At 48.2% G+C, this 20,784-nt stretch overlaps 1 protein-coding gene across 3 annotated transcripts; it reads left to right on the forward strand.

Annotated features, from left to right (window-relative positions):
* The first annotated feature begins 1,716 nt into the window (after positions 1–1,716).
* Positions 1,717–20,189, forward strand: RBAK (RB associated KRAB zinc finger). 3 transcript variants are annotated; one of them, XR_015714424.1, is made up of 6 exons: positions 2,009–2,645; positions 8,784–8,910; positions 9,177–9,272; positions 11,408–13,772; positions 15,985–16,141; positions 20,146–20,189. XR_015714424.1 is itself a non-coding variant. In XM_087817011.1 (5 exons), the coding sequence occupies exons 2-5, from the start codon at positions 2,631–2,633 to the stop codon at positions 13,297–13,299; spliced, it is 2,130 nt and encodes a 709-aa protein (XP_087673137.1). In that variant the 5' UTR covers positions 1,717–1,742; positions 2,587–2,630; the 3' UTR covers positions 13,300–15,680. The 3 variants fall into 3 exon arrangements, 1 of the variants encoding a protein (XP_087673137.1); XM_087817011.1 differs by lacking the exons at positions 15,985–16,141; positions 20,146–20,189 and adding an exon at positions 1,717–1,742 and having other exon boundaries at positions 2,587–2,645; positions 11,408–15,680; XR_001603240.2 differs by lacking the exon at positions 20,146–20,189 and having other exon boundaries at positions 15,985–17,069.
* Positions 20,190–20,784: the final 595 nt, after the last annotated feature.

Consider the following 20,784-nt stretch of genomic DNA (forward strand, 5'->3'; position numbering starts at 1 on the left):
GGCCCACGAGCACACCCAGGGTGTTCCCGGCTCTCACCCGAATGGGAACCCTTTTCACAGCCGCCAATCGCAGTGTTAGGGGCTAGAAGGAGAGTCTAGAGCCCCTCGTGAAGTAGGAACCCTGGGGGAGAAACGAGGGCCTTGGAGAAATTGGGGTGGGGGAGGGGAGCGGAAGGGGGGGCGGGGCTCGGCGAGGGAGGGGCCGGGAAGGGGACCGCGGGACCCCGGGGAAGCGCCCTGGGGATGAACGCCGGCCCCCCCGGGACCGGACAGGTGCCCAGCCCCCGTCCTCCCGCTGCGCGTCCGATGTGTCTCACCAACCACAGCCGCTCGCCCGCGCTCGGGTGACCTGGGCTTTTATTGGGGTGTCGTCCTGTAGGCGCGATCGGGTCAGTCCCCCGCCACGTGCCTGAACTCGGCGCCCAGCCCCTTCTGCTGCCGGGAGGTGGGGCTCCAAGCGCTGACCTGCGGGCGCGGAGTCACCGCGCGAGCTGAAACCCGGGTGCGCTCCGCGGGGCCCGGCCGGGGGAGCAGACGCGCCGGCCCCGCGGGAAAGGCCGAGGGGCCCGGGACGACACGCGAGCGCGGGCGCGGTCAGGGCGCGGCGGCCGGGACGGTCAGTGGGTGCGGGCGCGGGGCACCTGGGGCCGGAGATGGGACGGGGAGCGCGAGAGACGCGGAGAGGCGGGAGTGAAGCAGTGGGGAGCTCGCGCGCCCCTGGAGTCGCTCGGCGACGCGGACCCCCGGCGCTGCGAGCGGCTCTGCGCGCGTGAGGAGCGCGTGGAGACGGGCGCGCGGGCGCAGCCCGACCCGGAGCCGGGGTGGGCTGCTTCCCCCCGGGAGGGGGAAGGGAGGCGCCAGACTGACGGTCGCAGAACTCGGTTTACTAATATTTTAAGTGTCGCACTTACGAGCGAGCGCGATGCACCCCTTTCCCTAACTTATCGGGGTTGTCTGCGGTCACTGGTTCTGAGCCTCGAGCTCTCACGGTAAGGAGAGGACCGGGGCGCCGGCACACCTGGCGCAGCGGCGACATTACAGACTTTCCCTTAAATTACGGGGAACCTGGGGTCCCGTCCTGGCAGCAAACTACACTCCGCCCCGCCCCGCGCCCCTTAGCCGCCGGGCAAGCGAGACGCGGCCCAGACGCTCCTAGACCCGGCGCCGCGGGGACTTCTGGGAAAGAGAGTCCGGGTAGTTCTCACGCTGCCCCGGCTGGGCCCCCGCAGACGGACTTCCGGCGCCTCGCGCGCCTGCGCGCCGCGGGCTGCGTGCGTGTTCGCGCAGGCGCACTGCCGCGGCGCCGCCGTGGCTTCCGGTCCGTGCCCAGGTCACCGCTGGCCGCGGAGGTTCCCAGGCTTCGGCCTCGGTTGGGCGAGGATCCCGGGGCCCGCGGGGCCGGACGCCGTCGGGTCGGGCCGCCACCCAGCGGGCGCGGGGCTGTGCGGGCCAGGGCTCGCGCGGGCGGGCGGGCCGGCGGGCGGAGCCTGGAGCGGGGACCCCGAGGCGGCCCCGGAGCCGGCGGGCCAGGCCCGAGGAGCTGGGCGGCGGCAGCGGCGCGGCCCGGCCCGTGTGCATCGCGGCGGCGAGGCCCCGGGAGGGACGTTCTCCTGCGTGAGTTTGTCCCGCGGGCCCCGAGCCGGCTCGTCGGGGCCGCGGCCTTGGGAGGCGCCGAGGCGGGGACCCCCGGAGGGAAGCGGCGGAGCCCGGGAGCCTCGGGGCAGGTCGGCGAGTCCGGGCGGGTAGGTGGCGCGTCCGCGGCCCCGGGGCCGTCCTGGGTGTCCCGCCCGCGGTGAGCAGGGCCGGGGGCCTCGCGGCGGGGCCTAGAGAGTGCGCCGCGGGGCGCGTTGACCTGGGGGACTAGCGGGGTCGCCTCCTCCCTGCGCACCCTCCACCCCTTTCTCCGCCTCGCCCTCCCCAGGTTCTACACGTGCCTCTAAACGTCCATCAGGACCTTGGTTCTGAGACCTAAGTGTGTGCCGACTCCCCTTGGTGCTGCAAGGGGCGACCTGCTGCCTCGGTGCCAGAGGAAGAGACTGGGCCTGAGAAGGGGGGTGACTTGTCCGAGGTGTCCGGGCCTGTAGGTGGGATTGCTGACCGGGCTCAGGCTCCCAGGCCAAGTGTCGTGCCCACTGTATTACCGTTTTCTTAATAAAAGATTAAGTGCAGCGCTAACCAAGTTTAGTTGGATAAGCAAAACCATGCCCCAGTGCACGTTTATCTCATTTTTGAGAGCTCATATCCTGCGCTCCTCTGTATTCTCTGATTTTTCACACTTGAAAGAAACTGTAAGAAAATAGGTAAACAGTATAATGGGATTTCCCCCCACCTTTTATTTAATGGTGGCCAACTATTGAAAAAGGAGTCTGTTTATATTCACCAATGAGAGTAACGCACCTCAGTACCTCTGATCCTTTCCGGATTACAATGGTTCAGGTGTGTTTCTCCTCTGCCACCCTTTAGTCCCTTTTGAGTGTCCACAGGGTGTCATTTTATTGAGTTCTCTTTGGTGATTCTTAGCAGGAGGTTCTTGGTTGGACAGGCCAGGTTCCTCATGACTTCAATTACTTGCTTCTTCTGCCCTAGGTTCACTGTTAAAGATCTCTGCACTTTTCCAAGAGCAGCAGAAAATGCATGAGTCCCAGGTGAGTTTTCCCACTTTGGTTTGCAATACATTTTAGGAGGTTTATAAGGATGCATACTTTAAAATGGGAACACAGAGATAGATAAAAGACATTATGTAAAATGCAGTTATGAGAGTATCAGGTCAGCACCAAGAATCATTATCAAATTTGCATGTCCAGGTAGTATGATACTTTAAGGCTATTGAAGTTGAGCTGCAGATATGACCAATGTCCTTGACCACCCTAGGGAAGGGAAAATGCCATCTCTTATGTGATTTGTGTAGACTATAGGAAGAGACACTGTTTTTGTTACTTGTGGGTTATAAGGATTTCCTAGGACTTGGATATTTTTCTTTAATTGAGTTGATATAATGTGGATAGCTTTCATTATAACCATCAGGAAATCCTTGCAAAATATGGCTTATACTTGCACTTGTAAGCAGAGGGCCTCCTGCCCAAGGAGAACTTGGTGCTTGTGATTTTTACAGGCACCAAAATATTGTGATCCAAATAGACACAGTTCCATTGATACTGTTTAATCCGGGAATAAAACCGAAGTCATGGGGCACTGACCAGTTCATTCTTCAGATATTCCTGTTAGTCTGTTTATTTGGTTACTCAGCAAACAATCCAGAAAGTATTCTCTAGTAAGGACGTCCTTACTTTCCATTCCCACTTAGTTCTCAGTGTCTTGGCTTATCCTCACCACTTTCCCGCACTGTTGGGAAAGATTTAGCAGTGACCTAATTATAGTCAAATCCAGTGGATGTTTGCCAGACCTTTTCCTCATGTGATCACTCATCTGCCTTTGACACTTGTTACTTCCAAACTGATATTTTCTCCCTTTACTTGGCTTAAAAAAAAAATTGACCTATATTTCTATATGTATCTTTGAACTGTAAAGAGTCTTTGAAAAGGTGGGTGTAGATAATGCATAATACTGTTCTTTCTTATATAATATCTACCCATTGTTCAAAGTTTCAGTTTTCTAAATGTTTTTTGGTTTGTTCTTTTCAATCAGGATACAAATAGAGGCCATACGTTGCAGTTGGTGGATAGGTCTTTTAAATCTTTTAATAGTAACTCTCCCTTTATGTTTTTTTCTTTGCAATATGTTTTTTAAGGAACTTGGGTTGTATCCTGGCCAGTGTGGCTCAGTTAGTTGGGTGTCATCTCATGCACGGAGTGGTCGCTGGTTTGATTCCGGTCAGGGCCCATGCCTCGGTTGCAGGCACAATCCCCAGTGGGAGGTGTTCAGGAGGCAGCCAATCAAGGTTTCTCTCCCTCTCCCTTTCTCTCTCTCTAAAAATCAATTAAAAAGTATATTTTTCTAGTAAAGAAGAAAGAAATTGGTTTATCTTCAGTTGTCCACAGCCTGGATTGTGCTGATTGTATTGCCACCTGTTTTAACTTTACTTCTTAAAAATTCCCTGTACACCTTGTGAAGTTGGTAGTTAGAACTGGAAATTTCTTCAGATTTAGGTTCAGTTGTTTTGGCAAGACTGTGTTGTCCATGACACTTGTCTTTCTTGTGGAGGCCTGCGTTGTGTTACCTTCCCAACTTTGTTTCGTGATGTTAGCGTCTGTTGATTGATGTTCATTGCCATGACCCACTAATTCACTAGGGGAGACCAAATGGCGACACATTTCTTTACCCTTTCCTCTTCATTTACCAGCTGGAGGTGCCCCCCCTTTCCTTCTTCCTTCTGTTAATCCTTACCCGAGTATATTTTTTCCATTGATTTTTAGAGAGAGAGGGAGGGGGAGAGACAGAGAGAAATTGATTGGTTGCCTCCTGCACTCCCCCCAACTGGGGCGGGGCATCGAACCTGCAACCCAGGTACCTGCCCTTGACCAGGAATTGAACCCTCAACCCTTTGGTCTCCAGGCGGATGCTCCAACCACTGAAAGAAACCAGCCAGGGCTGATTCTTTTCTTCATGGCTGGTGCTTTCCTACCTATGCCCCCATCTCTCAGCTCTCTCCCCAGCTCTGTCTCAGTCCTCCCGCCCTGCTCCATGGCCGGCACTCTGGCAGTAGCTGTAGGGCTCTCCTGTGCGTTTCCCATGTCTCGCAGGAATGTCTAGTGTTTCTCCATTAAAGTAAAATCCTGACTTTAGAACTGAGAGGACCGAAGCATAAATACGTGTGTGTGTGTGTGAGCATGTGTGTGTCTGTATAAATTTAAAAAGTGTATATATGTGCTTGCGTGTGACTGAGATATATATGTATCTATCACATACGCATGTACATATATCACACATACTATGCGTGTTATAAGAATCCGTGTGTAAATATATACATAGGTTCAGGTTAGCGAAATGTCAATCAGTTCCTTTTCTTTTAAATTCAGTATGTGTTTTGAATATTGACGGAGATGTTTTCACCATCTTTGCAGATACAAGAGTTTCCTTCTGCTCTGTGTTCTAATGGAGTATTATGTTACTGGATTGCCACATACTCAGCTAATCTGTATTCCTGGAATAGGTCCCGTTTAGCTACTATATACGATCTTTGCTGTCTGGCATTGAATTCTGCATGCTAGTGTTTTATTTTTCATATTTGTGTTGACATGAGGGATATTGCTATGCAGTTTTATTTATTGATAAAGCCGTCTTCTAACCTCTCCCACTCCTTGCCTTCCAGACTAATTTAAGCCACAAGATTATTACCTCCTCCTTGTGATTTGATAGCTCACCTGGCTTGTCCTTGGGATTACCGGGATGTCCTGCTTTGCTCTGTCAGTCGGCTCTGCCTCTGCCACCTCAGGGAATCTCAGCCGTGGGACCCACAGTTGGGGCTGTGTCAGTGGGCCTAGACCCTCTGTTGATACAGCCTTTGTAAATGATAGGAGCACGGTTACTGAGCACTTCCCTCCTGAAACACGAGGGAAATGCTTGCAGCCCCTGCAACTGCTCGCAGCACTGAAGACGGTGTCCGCCGGTCCCTCACGCCGGGCCGGTGTCCCCACGCTCCTGTGCTGGCGCGTGGGTTTGAGTGGAGCACACCGCTCACTGTTGTAAGGAAACGGTCTCATTAGATAACGAGTCATCTTGCTTTTCTGAAAATGCCGTTAGTGTCATTAAGCTTATGTGATAGTTTGACTTGGTACACAGTTTGAGGTTCAGAATCCACTTTCTTTTAAAAGCTGTGGGCAGTTCTCCATGAGAAGCAGTGTCAGTTACCAAGGATCAGGTGTATTTTTTCCCTCTAACTCTTTGGATTTTTCCTTCTCCGTTTGGATACTTTATCAGGAAATTTCTGGGCCTCGGTACTTTCCCCCCGTGTTCCTTGCATGTTAGATGCCCCTTTTGATGTGAAGGCTGCCGTGTCTGCTCAGCATCGTTTTTGGTTCTGCCTTTAATATTTCCCGTGTCTCCTGCACATTGTCTTTCTGAAAGTGGTGACTCTGTTGGACCTGGCTTTCTTATCTTAAATTTTCTTTCATTGTTTCAGTTTCTTATGTCCTGAGAGACTTCATGAAGTATATAGTCTGTGTCTCATTTGTTATTCAAGCTTCTTACTTGAGGATCTTGAAAAAATTCAATAATCCAGTCTTTAATTTCTAAGTAGTCTCTGGTGGCTGTTTCTTAGCAGAATGTTCTCATTTTATGGAAGTAATATCCTGCTTAATTTATTTAAAAATATAAATCAATGCAAAATAATGTAACTTTATTAGAAAACATAAATCAATACAAAATAATGTCAGTTTCCTTTATGAACTTGATTCTGTTGTTGGGTGGTTCATCTTGGCCTTATCTTTTATTTATGCTGTTTTCTTCAGCTGACAATTTTTGGCTTCTTTCATTTCAGTTTTTGAGAGAATCATTGCTAAAGCTAAGTGGGTGTACTCAACGAATGAGCCCGTTTTGCTCCTCTCTCCTCTGTGGAGGGGATGGCTGCAGAAGGGGGTGGGGAGGGTGTGTATGGAAGTAGATTGGTATCACTTCATTTTCCCCCCAATTCTTTTTATTTTGGTAGTAAAATACACATAACACAAAATTTGCTGTCTTCACCATCTTTAAGTGCTGCAGTTCTGCGGCATTAAGTGCTCATATTGCCATGCAGCCTCACCTCCAGAACGTTTCTCAGCTTGCAGAACTGGAACTCTGTCCCCATTAAACACTAACTCCCCGTTTCTTCCAGCTTCCAGCAGCCGCCCTTTTATTCTGTCTCTCTGAACCTTACTCCTCTAAATACCTCGTGTAAGTGGAATCCTACAGTGTTTGTCTCTCTGTGACTGGGCTATTTCACTCAGCATAATGTCCTTGAACTTCATTCATGTTGTAGCACCTGTCAAAATTTCCTTCTTTTTAAGGCTGAAGAACGTTCCACATGTGCATGTGCCACATTTGGCTTATCCATTCATCCACCAGTGGAGACTTAGGTTGCTTCCACATTTTAGCTGTTGGAACAGTGCTGCTATGAACCAGGGTGTACAAATATCTCTTCAAGTCTTTGCTTTCTGCTTTTTGGGTATAGACCCAGAGGTGGGATTGCTGGTCATATGATAATTCTTTTTTTGATTTTTTGAGGAGCCACTGTACTGTATCCATCCATAGCAGCTGCACCATTTTACATCCCCAACAACAGTGCTCAAGGGTTTCAGTTTCTTCAACACTTGCTATTTGGCCAGGCTGGAGTTGCTCGGGGTGCTCTTGTGTGGAGAGTAGTTTTCTGAGAGTTGCATCTAGGAAAAGCATCCATGTTCAGCAGGGATAGAGCTGAATATCTATGTCCCGGTTTGCCTGAGATGGTCTTGGATTACACCTCCAATCCTGGTATCCCGTCTAGTTCATCATTTGCCCCCACAGAAGTTTTCTGTTTGGACGGAGTGTGTCATCACCCTGATTAGGGGGGTTTGGAGTGTAGTGCACCTGTTATATCTGGGCCACAGGGTTTTCATCAGATTCCACCTTCAGCTGGCTACTCTGCACACTGAGAACAGGAAGGCACTTGAGCTGCCAGGTGGTCCTGTGACTGATTTCGGTCAGCCAGTCACTGTACGCGATGGGACCTCTTGATGGGCCTGTGGATGTTCCAGGGCTCTGTTGGTGAGTCTGCTGTCACTCAGGCTGCGGCCCAGCACCTGCCCTGTACAGAGTGTGTCCGCAGCTCTGATGTCTCATCTACTCTACCCTGAATCTCAGGAATTTCCAGCAGAGAAATCCCTGCTGTTGGTAACCAGTGTGTTCCAGGGCTCCTGGGAGAATGTACTCAGTTGGGATATTTCTTTGAATTGGACTTTTTGGGTTTGGTCTCAGGCAGAAAAGTCATTGTGTATGTTTAGCTCACTCTCAAATTAGAATCCCTTCTTACTGTGACAGAGCTGTCCTTAAAGTGCCCTCCTGGTCTGTGTGCACTGTTCCAACCTCCTAGCACTGGTATGGCTTCTGTTTTTGCCGTTGGCACTTTCCCCTCATTTTTTTCCTTCCCCTTCATCCTGTGGAATGCCCAGCAGAGCCCGGGAAGCTGGTTCTGGCAACAGGAAATTACAATCACTTGCTCCTCTTTTGTTAAACCGCCCCCCCACCTTGTATGCATCCCTCTAACAACACCTCGGGCATTTGTGCAGGCAGCAGATACTACTGCTGCAGGAGTGAGGTGCTTGAGAGAAACCCTAAGAAAGTAGAAAGCTTGGTCATGCAGAGAGCTGGCTGTGAGAATGGGAGTCAGAGACTCAAAGAGCTGGCAGTGGAGACCTCAGAGCAGCAGTGGGAAGAAGAAGACCAGGGGAGTCTATGGGTGTCAGCACCAAGAGGCAGGGAAGAGGGGGAGCCACCAGCAAAGGCAGCTGAAGAAAATGACAAGGGATAGAGTGGGCGTGTTCATTCACATGGCATCTCCTTTTCGGGGTGTAAGCCCTCTGAGAGCGGACACGAAGCTTTATTCGTCTGTAGCCCCCCAAACTCGGAGACACTTCAGTTGTAAAATCAGTAAACAGTTTCTTTTTGGCTTGAGGGTTTTGTTGTTTTAATTTTTGACAAAAGAAGGAACCCAGAGATTGTGTGTTTCTAATATGGTTTGTTTTCCTTACACAACCTGTAGCATAAAAGGGGTACAGTGTTCGTGCTTGACTTTGCCAGTGAGCTCAGAAAGCTCTTGTCCATGGACAAGGCTCCTTGTCCACGTCACCCATTTCCCATCACTGCTATTCCAGGGACCTGTGTCATTCAGGGACGTAGCCGTGGACTTCACGCAGGAGGAGTGGCAGCAGCTGGACCCTGCTGAGAAGACAACCTACAGGGATGTGATGCTGGAGAACTACAGCCACCTTGTCTCCGTGGGTGAGCAGCGCGGCTCTGATTGCTGCTGTTGGGGGTTGGTTCTAGTCAATGATTTTATCCTTGAGTGTGAAGAAATGAGTGATGAGACCACTGGATTCCTTTGGGCACCAGGTGGAGTATTTTATCTCTGCTTCTCCATCAAAAAGCCCTGACTTTGATACAGGGCAAAATGGCCACCTTAGCACGCAGTCTCCAAGGAGGCACCCTCCGTGCAGAGGTGGGGAAGCCCAGCAGCGGGCCCAAGCCCATCTCCTTTCCCCACACAGGGTACGACAGCACCAAACCCAGTGTGATCGTCAAGTTGGAGCAGGGAGAAGAGCCGTGGGGCGCAGAAGGGGACTTTCCATGCCAGAGTTGCCCAGGTAAGTTAGTAGAATATTCCATTTTTAGAACGAGTTCCCCCAGACCCTTGGGAGTGACCGACAGCAGTATCTCTATGCCTCAGATGCCCGAAGTCACAGCTCCCAGGCCCCAGACAGCTTCCTCAGGAGTGCTGCCCCATGCAACTTGTTTTCCACGTCTTCACTTCTCTTTGGATTCCTTACAAGGGTTCATCTAGCCTCCACTTTTAAGACTTTTGAATTTGTATTTATGCTGCTGATCCCAATTGATACCTCCCCCTTTAAGCTGTGGTGGAATGGTCTCTTTTACCCAACAGATGAAGTGAGATAGTCCACTTCCTTAGAAAGAACCTTCCCGCATCACTAGTGCTGTGTGTCTTTCCTGCCTCCCTCTATTTATTGCATGTACAAGTCGTATGAACAAGAACATGAGCACAGGCTTGTAGTTGGGAAGGAGCCTTGGCTTCCTGGAGCAGCAGGTGTTTTTGGAAGACTGTGAATGAATGAATATTGTGAATCCAGGTAATGAAAAATCCTACTGGTGAATGAATGGTAACTTCTCTGTTTTTTCTGTTGGTATTTGGGGCTCAGGATGTTGTAGATTTCAGAGCATAGACTGTCAGTGTTGCCGTGAATGTGCGTGAGAGCAGCTAACAATAGTTTAGAGGATCCCAAAATCTGTAAGATACCTAGGTAGAAGTTATTATTTTAGGGGCAACTTTAAGAATTATATTTAAGGCTTTACACCATATGAAACCCAGGAGTGTGGGAACTCTTGTTTGTATTCAGAATGAAGTTATAGTGTTATGTCAGGGACATGACTCGTTTTAGGAAGTTTAAGTCAGAAAATTGAAAGAAAATTAATGGCGAAACTTAATGAACATTTGCTTTGTGTCCAACCATTCTAAGCAGATGACATGTGCTAACAAGTTAGTCTGTTCCCAACCTTGTGATTGAGGTACTATTGTCCACATTTCAGTGAGTGAAACTGTGTCACAGTTAAGTCACCTGCCCAAGGTCCCCCAGCTTGTAACGTGTTTGTGTCAGTGCTCCAGTGCTCCTTACCACTGTGCTCTGTTGTGCAGGTGAGTTCAGTGAGTGTTAAATAAGACTGTCAACCCTTCAGAGAGCTGATCTTATTGGGAAGATCTCTTTCTCTCTGGTCTTTCTCATGTCTTTGGGACACTTATGTGCTGGGAACTCTCCTTCCTGGTGAATGTGATCAAGGCTAGGGAGTCGGGACCCTGGTTGCGGGACTCTCTTTAAACATGAGGAAAATGGAGCTTCTAGAATGTTCCCATTTGGATTTCTGTGCAGAGTAGAAAGGCAAAGATTTTCGAAGGAGCTACATTAATGATGTTAATATGGTAATCTTGTTATGGAGTGGTATCTTACATTTTAATATAAATTGTAATCTATTTCTCCCAAATGTATTCCATCCTTGAATGCTTCCTTTGAATGGACATCCAGAATTGTTGTTCTTCCACTGCCCTCATTTGCTCTGAGTCCTCCAGTTTCTGCCTGGATCTAGCACTCTTTCAATGACTTTGTCCTTTCCTCATCACTTCTTGTGTTTATTTTACTTTTTCTACCAAAGTTTTGAACGTATTTGTAAAGTAACAAAGGTACTTGTGTTTAATGTGAATTTATTCTCTTTATCCACTAACAGTGAGTCCTATCCCACCCTCATCCCTTCCCCATGCCTCCCCTAGCTCCACCCCTTTGTGTGTGTGTGTGTGTGTGTTTTGTGTTTTGTTTTTTTTTACTATATCTTCATTGATTTCAGAGAGAGGAAGGGAGAGGGAGAGAGAGAGAAACATCAATGATGAGAGAATCATTGATTGGCTGCCTCCTGCATGCCCCCTACTGGGGATCAGGCCCACAACCTGAGCATGTGCCCTGACTGGGAATCAAATCTCGATCTCCTGGATCCTAGGTCGATGCTCAACTGCTGAGCCATGCTAGTCAGGCTATCTGTCTGTCTTGAATGACAAATCAAGGAGAAAAGAGGATTATACACTTGTAATTATTTTTTATTTGTGGAGACTGGCCTAAAAGGCAGAGTCAACCCCACAATAGGGCACCTGAGTACCACTCCCATTCTGTAGCTGGTGTATTCAGATTCACAAGGTTTATTTAACTTTATTCCTTTTCAGAAGAAATCAGGAAAGTTGATGACGTGTTAGACAGAATCCAAGAAAATGAAGATGAATGTTCAAGGCAAGCTGTTTATATCAATAGCAAAATCCTAATTGAAGAGAGAGAGAATGCAGAAGCAAACCTTGTTCCTTCAAGCATATCTCATAATTGTGTCTCATGTGGAAAAAATTTGGAATCTAGTTCAGAATTAATTATTAGTGATGGAAGCTATGCAAGAAAGAAACCTGATGAGTGTAGTGAATGTGGGAAAACAAACCATGGAAAGAAACCCTGTGAATTTAATCAAAATGGGGACGACTTTTCTCAAAATGAAGGAAGTATTCAGAAAATTAATATTTTAGAGAAACCCTTTGAGTATAATGAATGCATGGAAGCCTTAGACAATGAAACCGTTTTCATTACTCATAAGAGAGCTTATATGGGGGAGAAGCCCTGTGAGTGGAGTGATTCTGGACCAGACTTTCTCCAAATGTCAAATTTTCATATGTACCAGAGATCACAGATGGAACTGAAGCTCTTTGAATGCAGCGAATGTGGGAAATCCTTTTGTAAAAAGTCAAAATTCATTATACATCAGAGGGCTCACACAGGAGAGAAACCTTATGCATGTAATGTATGTGGCAAATCCTTCAGCCAGAAGGGAACCCTCACTGTACATCGGAGATCACACTTAGAGGAGAAGCCCTATAAATGTAATGAGTGTGGGAAAACCTTCTGTCAGAAGTTACATCTCACTCAACATTTAAGAACTCATTCAGGAGAGAAACCTTATGAATGTAGTGAATGTGGCAAAACCTTCTGCCAGAAGACACATCTCACCCTCCACCAGAGAAATCATTCAGGAGAGAGACCCTATCCATGTAACGAGTGTGGGAAATCCTTCTCCCGCAAGTCAGCCCTCAGTGATCATCAGAGAACACACACGGGAGAGAAACTTTATAAATGTAATGAATGTGGGAAATCCTACTACCGAAAATCTACCCTTATTACACATCAGAGAACACACACGGGAGAGAAACCCTATCAGTGTAGTGAGTGTGGAAAATTCTTTTCTCGGGTCTCATACCTCACTATACATTATAGAAGCCATTTAGAAGAGAAACCCTATGAGTGTAATGAGTGTGGCAAAACCTTCAATTTAAATTCAGCCTTCATTAGACATCGGAAAGTACACACAGATGAGAAACCCCTTGAATGTAGTGAATGCGGAAAGTTCTCTCAGTTCTCATATGTTACTGACCATCACACAACTCATTTAGGAGAGAAAGCCTATGAATGTAATGAATGTGGGAGAACCTTCCTTGAAAATTCAGCCTTTGGTGAGCACCAGTCACTTCCAAAAGGAGAGAAATCCTATGAATGTAATATATGTGGAAAATTGTTCTCTGATTTGTCATACTACACTGTACATTATAGAAGTCATTCAGAAGAGAAGCCCTATGGATGTAATGAATGTGGGAAAACCTTCTCCCATAATTCGTCCCTCTTTAGACATCAGAGAGTACACACAGGAGAGAAGCCTTATGAGTGTTACGAATGTGGAAAGTTCTTTTCTCAGAAGTCATATCTCACCATACATCATAGAATTCATTCAGGAGAGAAACCCTACGAATGTAGTAAATGTGGAAAAGTCTTCTCTCGGATGTCAAACCTCACTGTACACTATAGAAGCCATTCAGGAGAGAAACCCTATGAATGTAACGAATGTGGAAAAGTCTTTTCTCAGAAGTCATACCTCACTGTGCACTACAGGACTCATTCAGGAGAGAAGCCCTATGAATGTAATGAATGTGGGAAAAAATTCCACCACAGGTCAGCCTTCAACAGCCATCAGAGGATCCATAGGAGAGGGAATGCGAATGTACTCGATGGGGGCAGTCTCCTGTGAAGTCAGACCTCGTTTTAGAAAACCCTCTGAATATAATGATTTGGAGTCAAATATCATGACCTGAGAGTTCGTGTTTCTGAGTGGGGAAAACATTTCAGCATTAGGTTCATTTTAATCTGACTTTTCACAGAGGAGAATCCCTAAGAAGGCAACAGGAAGCAACGCCTTCAGCAAGACTCTACAACTCATTGGACACTACGTAATTTATACAGGAGTCAAGTTTATAAATATTTAATATTTATTTTGGATTCAAATTGTATTTACGTATCAGGGAGTTGTACCATGGCAAAGTCTGTCAGAGTGACAGAGTGATAAACGTGAGAAAATACTTTGTCTTGGAAGTTGTTATACCAAAAGCCATATTTCTGATGTAAAATCACATGTTCATAGGAAAGATATCAGAAGCTATCACCTCTGAATGAACCTTTATTGTAGAAAAGGAAGTTCTCAAATCATCAGGACTTGCCAATGAGGTCAGTAGCATTAAACACCTATGTGGAAGTTTCTGTCATGTTTTTAAAATATAATCTAACAATTCTATGCAATTCTATGCAAGTTTGGGTTTGAATAATTTGTGAAAAGGCAGTATTCTTACTGAGTTTTAAGATGGCAAAATGTTGGTGAGATGCCTGACAGGTACAAAGTAGTTAAATGCGTAACTTTCTATTCTTTTGAGGCACTTATCAGTGGGTTTCTAATATATTCCTCATTAATGGTGACTTTTGTATTTTTCAACTACATTTGAACAAAAAAGATTTTAAAACACACTATTTTCATAAACTACATATAGGTAACTTGGAATTAGGTCTGTTTCAATGAAAAGGACAATGCTGCTGTTATTACTCTATAAAATATGCCCAGCTCTCATACCACTCATGTTTTTTAACCCATAGTTTGATTGTGCAGTGTTGCCAGTATTATGTAACCCAGAAATGTTGTCTGTACTTTTATTTGATATGAATACAGTGTCATTATGTTGTGTACTGCCCCTTAGTTCCAATATTTTGGAACAAATTAATACAAGTTTCTAGCAGACATTTTTTATTAACTCGATGTCCTTGCTCCCCTCTTTCCTTAATGCAAGAATTTTGTGTCTGTCATTTCTTCATGTGACTCAGAGGGTAAGTCTGATTATTCCAAACCAATCATGATAATCCCATCTGATTGCCTGTAGCTCTTTTATAATGGTTGGGTGACCCCATCCTGGGCAGAGTGATCGAATGTGTCTTACTCCAGGAAGGGAAGGGTGTTTAACTAATCAGAAATCAGTAACTGACACACCACGTGAAGAAAAGTAATCTAGCAGGCAGGAAACTAATGCGGTCACATCACCATTCACTTACATTCTTAGAAAACTGGGTAGAAAGGAGCTTCTTTAGTAGGAGAAAGAGTATCTTAAACTACACTCAGCAGCATGCTTAGAGGTGCAATACTGAAAGTTTTCTCTCAAGATTAAAAAAAAAAAAATAGACAAGGATATCTACTGTCACTGATTTTATTCAGTGTTAAGGCAGAAGGACCCAGCCAGGAAAGTAAGGGAAGAAACATAATCAAAAGGCATAAGGTTTAGAGTGAAGCACAACTTTTATGTGCGGATGACATGATTTGGTACATAGAGATGTCAAGATTATACAGATAATTAGAATTAATGAGTAAATTTAGCAAGGTCTGTGCATACAAGTTCATTATGAAAAATCATTTTAATATACTAGCAGTAAACATAGGAAATGAAAAATTTTGAAGCAATACCACTTACAGTAGCATCAAAAACCCTCAAGTGCCTAGAAGAAAACTTACCTAACCATACTTACAAGATTTTAAAAACAAAACAAAGAAGTTGCAGAACAGAGGGACATACATAGTTTGTGGATTCCAGGACAGTTCTTTAAAAGATGTCAGTTTTCTGCAAATCCACGTATTCAGTGCAGTATTAAAGTCCTGATAAGCTCTTTCACTGGAATTTAGCTAATTCTAAAATTCATGTGAAAACTCAAAGGATGGACAGTAGTCAAGGCTATCTTCTAGAATAGACAGAGCAAGAGGACTTACATTTGCAGATAAGACCCATTATAAAGCCACAGGAGTTATGATGGTGCAGCATTGGCAGAGACAGACAAACTGACCAGTGGAACGGACAAGTCCAGACGCTTCCATACAAGACACCCTCAGGCGAGGATGAAGATGATGAGGCAGTGTAATTTGGGGAAAGATGTTCTTTCCAATAAATGCCCTGTCAAATTTCATAATTTAATAGAAAGTTTTAATTGAGGTGCATTGCAGATCTAAATATGACCTGTAAAATAATAAAGCTATAAGAAGAAAACTTGGGAGACTGTAACCTTATAGTAAACAAAATTTTCTTAAGGCTCAAAAAGCACTAAACCATAACTGAAATATGTTAGGATATATTAGGTTTTAAAAGTTCTGTTTATCAAAAATACACCTTAAGAAAGCAGATAGGCCAACCACAGAGGAGGAGACATTTGCAGTTCACACGACTGCCAGCTTGAGGGAAGGGGGCTGGTAAATGTTTCTCACGGCCAGGTGGTATGTATTTTGGGCTTTGCAGACTAGACGGTCTCTGTCACAGCTACTCAACTTTGCTACTGTGTGGTGAAAGCCATATGTACAATACATAAACAAATGAACATGGCTGTGTCCCAATAAAACTTTATTCACAAACAGGTGGCAGTCTGAATTTGGCCTGCAGACCATAGTTGCTGAGCCCTGATCTAAACTATAAAAAGAAAACTACACATCAACAAAAATTAGAAAATGGTCCAAAGACTTGGGCATCCACTTCACAAAAGAGGATATCCAGATGGCCAGCCAACATGGAAAGGTATGTTCATTTTACTAGTAATCAGGAAAACGCACATTTTAAAAGTACCGTGTGGTACTGATCCACCCCCTGAAATGGTTAGAATCAAAGGCATGAGAGAGCGTCATGTTTTGGCAGGAATGTAGGCAACAGGCAGCCTGTGCTGCTGCTGGCGTTGCCCGTTGATAGAACTGCTTTGGAGGCTGGCACTGCCAGCCGAACATGTGTATGGTCTTTACCCCCATTCTAGCAGAAATGCTTGTACATGTCCTTCAGAGGACATGTTCTGGAATATTCACGGTGTAAAATTCAAAAGCCAGAGCTGTCTGAAGGCATATGAGCAATAGGGTGAGTGGCCCTAAGTGGTATGTTTCCGCTCAGAGTGCTGTAAAGTAGAGAATGAACAGCACGTCTCAGTTTCACAAACAAGGTCAAATGACAGACTCCAGACACCAAAGCGACCACCGTGTGTGATTCTGTGTACAGTGTAGGAACAGGCAAAATGTGCAGTTAGAAATCAGGAGGGGCGAGCCTGGGCTGAGGCTGAAGGGGGCCCGCTGGTGCTGGTAACATTGTTTTGAAACGTGGATGCTGAATATCCAGGGTTCTGGGCACTGGGGATACCTGTGTTCCTGCATGTCTATTGCATTTCCACAAAAAGTTTGAGAGTCACAGGTGTCTACCATTTTTGTTGCTCAGCACTTTTGCCGTATTTTTCTAGATGGTAATGAATATGCTGCAGAACGAATTTAGTGGTAGGTTTTGCATAATTCCATGCAGAAAGTACTTTTCATAGTAGTTTTAATGTCAACTGCTAAGATTTCCTACACTGTGACCATAAAACTTAATTACTATAATGTGTATTTTAAAGAACTATTGTCGTCCTATCCTTTGCATATATAAATGGGTCTGAGCTGCCTCTTCAATAAAGAACTAATGTGTGTAAACATTTCCTGTTTTCTCAAATTGCTCATGTTTCTGAGTTCAGGGTGCATCATTACCCTATCATAGGGGTGACCTTCCTTTGACGTAAATATAGTGGCGTTTGATTGATTAAAAAGTATATCTAAAAGGTTTCAGGTAATCCCTTCAGATACACAGTTACCAGCACCAATGTGAGTAAAGGAAACAGTTAACTAAGACTTTGCACCATAAAAAATGAAGCTCTCAGCTGGGCTCAGCTGATGGCATGCAGGAATGAATGACGACATTTGATGGAGCGGACGGCATGTACTTGGTTTTATGTCCCCTTTCCCCACTCGCCTGAGTGGAAAGTGTGAACAGATGCTCTGCACCTACCGGAAGGTCTGATCCCCACACTGGCTGCCTGTCCTCGCAGTCCACTGGGCTTAACCACTAGGCAGGTGGTCAAGCAAGGCCGTGGCTCCCCTTCCACATGGCCTGCTCTTGTCATGAGGTCCCCTCCTCCATCCCCATACTTACTCCTGCTCAACTTGGGGTCAGTTAAGTTTTCAAAATCTTCTCTAAAGTCTCTTAAATAGAGTAAAAGACAATGCAAGCACACGTATGCCTGAGGACGGAAGTCTACCGCTGTTCCTATTCCATCCCAGATTATGGTCAGATACTTTGTCCAGCCAACCCGGCCCTTCAAAGGGGAAGCGTGTGACACGCAGCACCAGTGTTGCAGTGCTCCCCAGATTAAATTAGGTGATGGCAGCAAAGAAGTGCAACAAAATGTGTAACCCCCTCCCGATTGCTACAGTGGTAATCACGGCAAAAAATGCCCCTTGACATTAAACGGCGTAAACTCCTGTGGATCCTGTCAAACTGCTGGACTGCCATTGAATCGCTGGCTTGGGAGTAAAGGGTGTGGAGTGGAAATAATGGCAAAAATCCTCTGAGGGAAGGCGGGACCGTTGTCTGTGGAGAAGATGTGGCATGTGGGGGTGAAGAAATGTGCAAATAGTGTGGCATCCACTGAGCAAAACTTGGGAAATGCACCCTTTCTCCACGCATGTGCCCAGGCAAGTCATTGCAGCCCTGATGACGCAGGGGACCAGGAGGGACGCTCTGCTCAGTGCTGAACCCCGCACCCTGGACACAGCTGGCATTCAGCTGGAGTGTTTCTCCAAGGCCCCCCCCACACACCAGCCAAGCTCTCACCACTGCAGAAGAAGTGTGACGTTTAGTGAGGACCATAGAAAGGGGGGCAATCTTTGTAGCACAGTGGTCTGGGAGGGTTGGACAAGCGGAGGTTGTGGATCCCAGCTGGCTGTGTTTGGGGTCTGGGGCATGTGTCCTGCATAAACCCGCACTGAGGGGGCAGGGCGACGGGCCTTCCCTCCAGCCAGAGCAGGAGCCCCGGGAGGAAACGGCTGTGTCAGAAGGACATCTAAGGACCGCAGCCACTGAGGAAGGCCAGAGGGAACCGCCTGTGCCAAGGAAACGTCTGAGAAACAAGTCATGGTCCTGCGAGGTAGAAACAGTTCAAAAGGGGGCGTATGTAGCATAGAGACAGATTCTTGTTATTTGTCACTCAGTTTCCAAGGTTAACATTTTCCCCCCTGCCTAATATTGTGATGTGGAATCAGGAAAAAATAAAAATCCAATCCATTAGATGAGCCTATGGCTCATGGGCTGGAAGATGCTGTGTGGGGAGGGGTTTTGCAGGCGACTCCAGTAAGAATAAAGAAAATACGACGTGAAAAGGGTAGAAGGAGAGATTTCAGCAAGATACCAGGAGTCTCCAAAGTGGGGAAACCGCCGCCGATGGAGGGGGGGAGCTACCAGAAGGGGAGCGACTTCGTTTCACAGATGGAAAAACCCAAAATGACCTCAAAAGAAAGGCCGGTGATACCTCACCAAAGTGAAATTTAAGAATATTACAGATAAAATTTGAAAGTTCCTATAACGAGGCCATCACTCGAAAGATAGGCTTCTCATCTCGTGACTTAAGCCGTCCTGGAGCAGCGGGCACCGCGTCCACCCTCACCAGAAAGTTGGACCAAAGAAGAGATCGCGCCGCTCAGACCTTGGACATCAGGGGGGACAGTCCCCGGGGAGGAGCAGCGCAGCGCCCCCCGTGGCTGCCCCCGCGCCCGCCTGCAGGGACCGCAGGCCTGGCTGCAGGGAGGGGCGCCCCAGCAGCCGGGTGGCCTCCGGAGTTGACACAGAATCGGGGGGCTGGGACCCGCGGGACAGAGTGTGAACGGGGGCAGCTGCAGGGATCTGCGGGAGCACGACGCTTCCCGGGGAACAGCGCTGGCGGCTGAATTCGGGGCTGGGGGCTCCCGCGGGGCAGGGACACGGTGGGGTGCGTCTCTCGGGTCTTGCTCAGGTAATAGGGGGTGGCTCTGGCTCAGGGCTGTGGCCTGTGGGGACCGAGACGTGTCCAGCGGGCGGAGACTTGTCTGGACTCGAGGGGCGTGGTTAAGGGGGTAGGCGTGGTTTAAGGAGTGGGCGTGACTCGTGCGGTGGGCGTGGTTAAGAAGTAGGGCGTGGCCTGTTTGTGGGCGTGGTTTGAGGAGCGGGCGTAGTTGAGTGGGTGGTAAGGAGTGGGCGTGGTTTGAGGGATGGGCTGGCCTGTGGTGGGCGTGGTTAAAGAATGGGCGTGGTTTGAGGAGTGGGCATGTCCGTGTAGTGGGCGTGGTTAAGGAGTGGGTGGTAAAGGGGTGGGCGTGGTTTGAGGAGCGGCCGTGGGCGCGCAGTGGGCGTGGCCGGGGCGTGGGCGTGGCCTGCGCCAAGGGGTGGGTGTAACAGTGGGGGGCGTGGCTCGGCGGGAGCGTGGCCAGCAGTTGGGCGTCTTGGGCTCGAGCGGGTGTTGAGAGCTCCCGGGGCGCTCAGGCAACTGTCTGGATCTAACGTCCTTGGGGATCCCGAGGCCAGTGACCGGGCTGTGGACAGGTGAAGGGTGACTGAGCCCTGGGGGCAAGGACCAGGCCTCTGGGGCGAGGGGCCGGGCACACGGAAGGGGGCTGAGGGATCGTAGAGGGGAGAAGAGGGGCTGGGCGGGAGGGGCCCGGGCGAAGGGCACGGCCTCTGACCCCCGCGCCTCCGCCCTGCAGCCCTGCCGGCCTAGCCATGTGGGGCCCACTGGTCCTGCTGCTGCTGCTGCTCTCTGTCACCCACGTCCCCACCGCCACTGCTGCTCCCATCCCGAACGCCAAGGCCCAGGACACTCAGCAGAACATACTCCAAGGTTGCAACCGCTTCTCGTTGGGGGGGCGGGTACAGCAAGAGAGGAAGCCAGAGGGACCCAGGGAGGGAGACAGATATAGGGGGACCGTGGGGCCGAGAGAGGCAGGAATAGGAGAAAGAACAGAATAGAGAGGGCAGAGGGACAGGAACCCAGGTAAGGGGGGAGAAGTTGGGGGGTGTGGACTGTTTCGGCCCTGAGGGTCAGAGGGTGGAGAGGGAAAGGGGCGGGGAGGGACATGGCCTGGCCCAAAGGGCCGTCCAACACTCAGATCACCTCCTGGGAGCCCCCCGGGGACCTGCTGCCTCCCTGCCCCATGGACTCCAGTGCCTCCCCAGGAACTGCCAGGACACAGAGGACCAGGGGCACTGGCTGGGGGCAGCACCCTTCTTGGCTCGCAGCAGGAAGCCTTTCCTGGAGCCCAGCTTGTCCTTCAGCAGGTGTCCAAGCTGGAGCAGACGCGGAGCTGTGGGCTGCCGAGAACCTGGGCCCGCACTCGGGCTGTCCT

This window comes from Miniopterus natalensis, chromosome 4 (assembly GCF_054644295.1).
Source record: "Miniopterus natalensis isolate mMinNat1 chromosome 4, mMinNat1.hap1, whole genome shotgun sequence".
NCBI lineage: Eukaryota > Metazoa > Chordata > Mammalia > Chiroptera > Miniopteridae > Miniopterus > Miniopterus natalensis.